The following is a 7,279-nucleotide window of genomic DNA, read 5'->3' as shown; positions in this document are numbered from 1 at the left end:
TAGTCCTAGCTACTCCGGAGGACAGGAGGATCACTTGAGCCCAAGAGTTCAAGGTTACAGTGAGTGATGATCTTGCCACTACACTCCAGCCTGGGCAACAGAGTGAGAAAAAAAAAAGAGAGAAGGGTGGGGTTTACCAAAGGAAATGAGCCAAGAGGAACTGTTGAAGGCAGGTAGAAAGGATAACTAAAAACATGGACATGAGAATTAACTTAGAAGATATCCAGTACATGAAAGATAAAGGGGCTTGATATCATAGGGAGAGAATTTTTTTTAAGTCACGGAATTTCAGAACAACAAAAGACCAGCTCATTTTATAGATGAACAAACTGAATGCCAGAGAGTCATTATCACCTCCTTTTCTTAAGACTTATTTAACTGCCCAGGAATAACCTTACGCAGGCACAGGAGAAGGAAAAGGATCTGAGAAATGTGCCTGGATAAGCTTGGAAATTATGTGAATACTGTGTGGTATAATAGGAAAGAAAGTAAAAGTTCTGCAGTAGAACTCTTGAGGTAGTTTGTATACTACAAATATTGGAAAGAAGGAAAGCCAGGTCTGGAGAAACACTCTGTCGTGAAAGGAAGGTGTAGGAAGAAACTGCCTTTGTATATTTTCTTCAACATACCTTTCCTTTCCCTGTTCTTTACCAGTCTATCTTCCATCCTTTAACTCCTGCCACTAATCAGATTTGCTAATAATAAAAGCTTCCTTTCTTTTTTGCCTGCCTCCCTCACTGTACTTGTTTGTATTCCTATGTTTATTCCCACCTGAATTATGCCAACATTTGTGGAAAAAAGCTGTATTTATGAAATAAGGTTAACATTTACTTTTATGCTTCTCCCCTCCTTCCTTCAAAAGGTACTCATCAAACAAATCTTTCTGGGAAATGTGGACAACTTGGATTTTCACAAATATGTGGTAAAACTGGCAGTGTGGATTCTGACTTACAGTTCCTGGGGACAACTAACAGTCATCAAGATAAAGGTATAAATTCCAAATTTATTAGGAAGCCAATAATTTATAACTGTTATATGGGATTTATAATACTAACATATATGTTATTTTATGTAATTATACTCATCACAAAAATGAAAGGATTTTGTTATATTTTTAATAACAATTTAATAACTTTTTTATAATTGCTACCCTAAAATTTTAGATTTTTTAAATCTTGATATAAATATGACTGATTGAAATTAGAATTTAGAAACTCATCCGTGGTAAAGATGAGCATTTTATTTTATTTTATTTTTTTTGAGACAGAGTCTCGCTTTGTTGCCTGGGCTAGAGTGAGTGCTGTGGCGTCAGCCTAGCTTCCAGTAACCTCAAACTCCTGGGCTCAAGCGATCCTTCTGCCTCAGCCTCCTGAGTAGCTGGGACTACAGGCATGCGCCACCAGACCCGACTAATTTTTTATATATATTTTTTTAGTTGTCCAGCTAATTTCTTTCTATTTTTTTAGTAGAGACGGGGTCTCACTCTTCCTCAGGCTGGTCTCGAACTGAGCTTAAACGATCCACCTGCCTCGCCTCCCAGAGTCCTAGGATTACAAGCTTGAGCCACCACACCCAGCCAACATTTTATGTTTTAATTTTTTTGTTTTTAATTTTTATGTATACATAATAGTTTTATACATTTATGGGGTACATATGATATCTTGATACAAGCATACAATGTGTAATGATGATATCAAGGTAATTGGGATATTCATCACCTCAAGCATTTATCATTTCTTTGTATTGGGAACATTACAAATCTATTCCTCTAGTTATTTTAAAATATGTGATAACTTATTGTTAACTATGGTTGCACTATTGTGCTGCCAAACACTAGATCTTACTCCATCTATCTAACTGTATTTTTTTTAACCCATTAACCAATCCTTCTATATCTCCCCTCTTCCCCAATGCCCTTCCCAACCTCTGGTAACCATCATTCTACTCTCTATCTCCATGAGATCAATTTTTTTAGCTCCCACATGTAAGTGAGAACTTGTATGTGATGTTTGTGTTTCTGTGCCTGGTTTATTTCACATTACATAATGTCATCCAGTTCTATTCATGTTGTTACAAATGACAGGATTTTATTCTTTTTTATGGCTGAGTAGTAATCCATTGTGTATATGTACCACATTTTCTTTACCTATTCATTTGTTGATGGACATTTAGGTTGATTCCAAATCTTTGCTATTGTGAATAGTGCTATAATAAACATGGGAGTGCAGATATTTCTTTGATATATTGATTTCCCTTCTTTTGCATATATGCCCAGCAATGGGATTGTTGGATTATATGGGAGTTCTATTTTTAGTATGATGAAGAACCTCCATACAGTTTTCTGTAGTGGCTATACTAATTTGCATTCCCACCAACAATGTAAAAGCATTTTCCTTTCTCCACATCCTTGCCAGCATATGTTATTTTTTGTCTTTTGGATAAAACCATTTTAACTGGAGCAAGATATCACATTGTGGTTTTGATTTGTACTAGACCCCTATCTCACTATATATAAAAATCAAACCAAAATGAATTAAAGACTTAAATGTAAGACTTGAAACTATGAAACTACCAGAAGAAAATATTGGGAAATGCTTCAGGACATTGATCTGAACTAAGATTTCTTAAGACCTCAAAAGCACAGGCAACCAAAGCAAAAATGGACAATTGGGATCATATCAAGCTAACAAGTTTCTACACAGCAAAGGAAACAATAAACAAAATGAAGAGATGGCCTACAGAATGGGAGAAAATATTTGCTAACTATTCAATAGACAAGGGATAAATAATCGGAATATATAAGGAACTCAATAGCAAAATACCAAATAATCCTATTAAAAATGGGCAAAAGATCTGAATAGACATTTTTCAAAAGAAGGCATACAAATGACCAACAGGTATATGGAAAAATGCTTAGCATCACTCATCATCAGAGTGATGAGCATTTTAATACAAAGTCATTGAAAGTAATATCCATTAGAGAGTACTGTGTTAGCAGATGACAATTTTCTCTAACAGCTTTAAATTTTAAGACTATTTAAAATTTATTGTCTCTTGTTAGGATCCATAACTTCCTGACAAGTTATCATTTCAGATAAGACATAAAATACAGAAGAAAAGGAATGATTTGAGGCTGGTTGTTGGACATAAGAATTTTGGGGTTGCAGGTGTTTCTTGAATTTCCATGCTAACTAATAGTAATAACAATTATTAATATATGTAGAAGTAGAATCAAATTAAATATTTATAGAAATATTTTAATTTTTGTTGTACGTCGTTTACTAAAATTTTCTTCGAGTGCTAGGGATGTACTTCTGTATTTGTTAGGAAAAAATAATGATCATTTAAAATTAGTAAAGATTTAGTGCATATAGCACTTATATTTTAGCTACCCTTTTCTCCACTAACCCCAAAGTCCCACATGACCTTTTAAAGTTTTTCTTTGTGGTGTTATCCACACCACAATAAAATTTTGACTAAATTTCTTCTAAATTTTGAATCTTGAATACCTTTAAGATTTATGATTAGTAGAAGCAGAGAGCGTTTGCTGTGTCACTTAGCGTGTTTCTGTCTAGGCTATCCCTGAATGATCGTATTACCTTTGAAGACCACCTCCACTTTCAGTATTTAATCAGATCTGTGTAGTGGCGCTAATTTTCTATAACTTCTCAGTATACTTATTAGAGCAGCAAGTATAAAGGGATATCAAGTTCTTCTAAAGTTAATAGAATTTAACTTAATAGTTGGTTATACATTAAAAATTCTGCCAGGACTACCACCATCTCGGCTAATATTCCCCGTGGATTCTCTGAAGGATCTGAGGTGTGGATGCCAAACCATATAGACATTCTTATCCCAATTTTGTTATTACTATTATTATTATTATTATTATTATTTTGATAGAGACAGTGTCTTGCTGTGTTGCCCAACCTGGTCTCAAACTCTTGGCCTTAAGCGATCCTCCTGCCTTGGCCTCCCAAAATGCTGCGGAAGTAATAGGCGTGAGCCATCACACCCAGCCCCCATCCCATTTTTTTTTTTTTTTTTTTTTTTTTTTTGAGACAGAATCTCACTCTGTTGCCCGGGCTAGAGTGCCGTGGCGTCATCCTAGCTCACAGCAACCTCAAACTCCTGGGCTCAAACGATCCTCCTGCCTCAGCCTCCCGAGTAGCTGGGACTACAGGCATGCGCCACCGTGCCCAGCTAATTTTTCTATATATTTTTAGTTGTCTAGAGACGGGATCTCGTTCTTGCTCAGGCTGGTTTCGAATTCCTGAGCTCAAACAATCCGCCCGCCTCAGCCTCCCAGAGAGCTAGGATTACAGGCGTGAGGCACCGCGCCCGCCCGGCATAGCATGGTTGCTTTGTTAGTATACGTAAGCTTGGTAGATCTTTTGTCATGGAAAGTCTTTTAAAAAATATTTAAGGAAAATTCATGGGAATCCCTAAAAGATTACAAATAGACTTTTATATTAGTTGCAGAATAAAAAGAAAAGGTCAATAAAAGGTAATAAAGTAAAAACGTAATAAAGAAAAACACAATAAATAGAAAGCAGAAAATAAGATAGGTGGTAGAATTAAAGCCAATATATCAATAGTTACCATAAATATAAATGGGCAGAACTTGGCATTTGAATAACAGAGATGATCAGATTTTATTTTATTTTTTATGATTTATTTATTTATTTATTTATTTTTGAGGCAGAGTCTCACTCTGTCACCCTGGCTAGAGTGCAGTGGCATCATCATAGCTCACTGCAGTGTCAGACTCCTGGGCTCAAGTGATCCTCCTACCTCAGCCTCCCTAGTAGCTGGGACTATAGGTACCTGCCACCAGGCTCAACTGAATTTTCTATTTTTAGTAGAGATGGAGTCTTTCTCTTGCTCAGGCTGGTCTCAAACTCCTGACCTCAAGCAATCTTTCTTCCTCAGCCTCCCAGAGTGCTATTACAGGTGTGAGCCACTGCACCCAGCACAGATTTTATTTTTTATGTTTTCATTGAAGTGCTATTTTTAGGAGCATCACCTAAAATACATCAAAATAGATGGTAAAGCATGGAAAAGGTATACTAGGCGAATGCTCAAAGAAAAACAGGTATAAATATGTTGACAATAGGGAAAATATGCCAACATTATGCTAATTATGCTAACATTAAAGCTAAAAGCATTTTAGTGCTATAAAGTATCATATAATGAGAAAAAGCACAATTCACTAAGAAAAGACTTTTCTGATATATATGTGTGTATACATATATGTATGTATATGTGTAATTTGACAAAATTATCAGGAGAAAATCTATAAATGTAAGAAAATTTTAATAGGATAAAGAAGTTTTGTATTAGAAGATACAGAATGTTCAAACAACGCAAATTAAATTAGATCTTTACCTCACACCTATAAAAATACAAATGCCAGATGACATGAAAACCTGACTCTGAAAAGCAGAAAAACTTTAAACTCTTAGAAGATGTGTATACATAAGTAACACTCTCTTTTGTTTTATTACAGTGTATGGTAGCCTAAATTTTGGCAGTAAGACACAGCAAACATATGGTTGTCAAACAGAGCGTACTTCATCATACTCTGGTCCAACTCCAAGTCCAGGAGCCTACATCCTTCCATCCTATCCTCTCTCATCACCTCGAACTAGTCCAAAGCACACATCTCCTCCTACTATATCTCCGAAGAAGTCTCAAGATAATTCCATTAATTTCTCAAATTCCTGGCCTCTTAAAAGCTTTGAAGGGCTATCAAAGCCAAGTCCACAGAAAAAGATTGTCAGCCCAAAATCATCTTACCCTACAGGTAGAAATGATGGTAAAAGTCAATACTTTGTTCAGATTTATTTATGTGTTTGAATTAGTTCTTTGGAGTTAATACATAGGGTTGTTAGATCTTTAAAAGCTGGTAAGTTATATTTTCTTTCTCTGAATTATTAAATACTTAGGAAAGTAAATTTGTTTTAAAATTTAACTTGTGTTAAATAGATAAAATGTATAAGATAAGATAAAATTCAATTGAAATTGTCATTTCTTTCTTTTTTTATATTACCATTTAAAGTTCTGTTTTGGAATCAGGCAAATAATATTGCTTTATAACAGACATATGTTGCCTGAGGGCCTACTAACAAATTTTTGCTTTGCAAATATAAAATGTTATTCATAATTAATGCCTAGTACTCATTTATTCAACATATATTGAATGTTTATTATATACTAACATTATTTTGAAAGATTTTCTATTATTTGTTATAAACCATTTTTTTTCTTAACAATAACCTATTCCAAAATCACAAAATCAGCACATATAAGTTCATTCAGGACACATCCAGTCTCAAAAGAAAAAGTCTATTAAAGGCATCCCCTTTACCTCAGACGTTTTTGTGTCCCCAGCCATTGAGGTACAATGTTTTGCCTTTTAACTACCCCACAGCACCAATATTCAATCTGTTGCATATTCAGTCAATTTTATTGCTTTCTCTTAGCGCTGAACCTTCATTCCCTTCTATTAATTTCTCTCTGTTTGTCTTTCCTACAAGATCAAAAATTGTATTGAAAACTGAGACTTTATTCAGCTTGTTCTTCCCACTGCCCAGTGTTAGAAACAGCTTTTGCATATAGTAGTCATTCAAGTGTTATTTATATAGTTAAGTCAAGCCAGAAAAGTAGCTCTTCTGGCTTATTATAGACTTTACCATAGCAAATATTAGTCATGATTATGTTTATGAAGATGAATCACAAAAATTTAACTTGGCATATAATGTTTTTATATAATATGAAAGGATTTGGGGTCGCTCATTTTTGTTATATTCATTAGGAGACACTGATATTTTCATTTCATCTTATTTTAAATAGTAATCTTTATTTCTAATGAAAGGTAATGTGCTTTTAAATTTAAAAACACTGTATTCCAAACACTTGTGACTATAACACCCTCTTCTCTGAAATTAAAAAGAAATTAAAGTAAAATATGTATTTTTCATACAGGAGAAAATTCTCAAGAAAAACCTCCTGCAGTTCAGCTTACACCTGCCTTGGTGAGATCACCATCTTCCCGACGAGGCCTAAATGGGACAAAGCCTGTCCCTCCCATACCAAGGGGAATAAGCCTTTTGCCTGATAAAGCCGATTTAAGCACAGTGGGACACAAAAAGAAAGAGCCTGATGATATCTGGAAGCATGAAAAAGATAGTCTTACAATTGATCTTTCAGAATTAAATTTCAGGGATAAAGATTTGGATCAAGAAGAGGTTAGAACCAAATATCATTTTGTAATAAT

The 7,279-nt window shown here is 34.6% G+C and overlaps 1 protein-coding gene across 2 annotated transcripts in view; it reads left to right on the top strand.

Annotated features, from left to right (window-relative positions):
- Positions 1–7,279, top strand: part of FAM179B (family with sequence similarity 179, member B) — a 132,180-nt gene that overhangs the window by 36,285 nt on the left and 88,616 nt on the right. For both annotated transcript variants that reach the window (XM_012642963.1, XM_012642964.1), the window contains exons 3-5: positions 857–988; positions 5,510–5,818; positions 6,988–7,250. In XM_012642963.1, the coding sequence (XP_012498417.1) occupies positions 857–988; positions 5,510–5,818; positions 6,988–7,250 (704 nt within the window). The remainder of the gene's footprint in view (positions 1–856; positions 989–5,509; positions 5,819–6,987; positions 7,251–7,279) is intronic.

The sequence above is a fragment of the Propithecus coquereli genome, unplaced genomic scaffold (genome assembly GCF_000956105.1).
Source record: "Propithecus coquereli isolate 6110/MARCELLA unplaced genomic scaffold, Pcoq_1.0 Scaffold191, whole genome shotgun sequence".
In the NCBI taxonomy this organism is placed as follows: Eukaryota; Metazoa; Chordata; class Mammalia; order Primates; family Indriidae; genus Propithecus; species Propithecus coquereli.
Note: the sequence above shows the minus strand (reverse complement) of the source record. Positions and strands in the feature narration are given on the sequence as shown.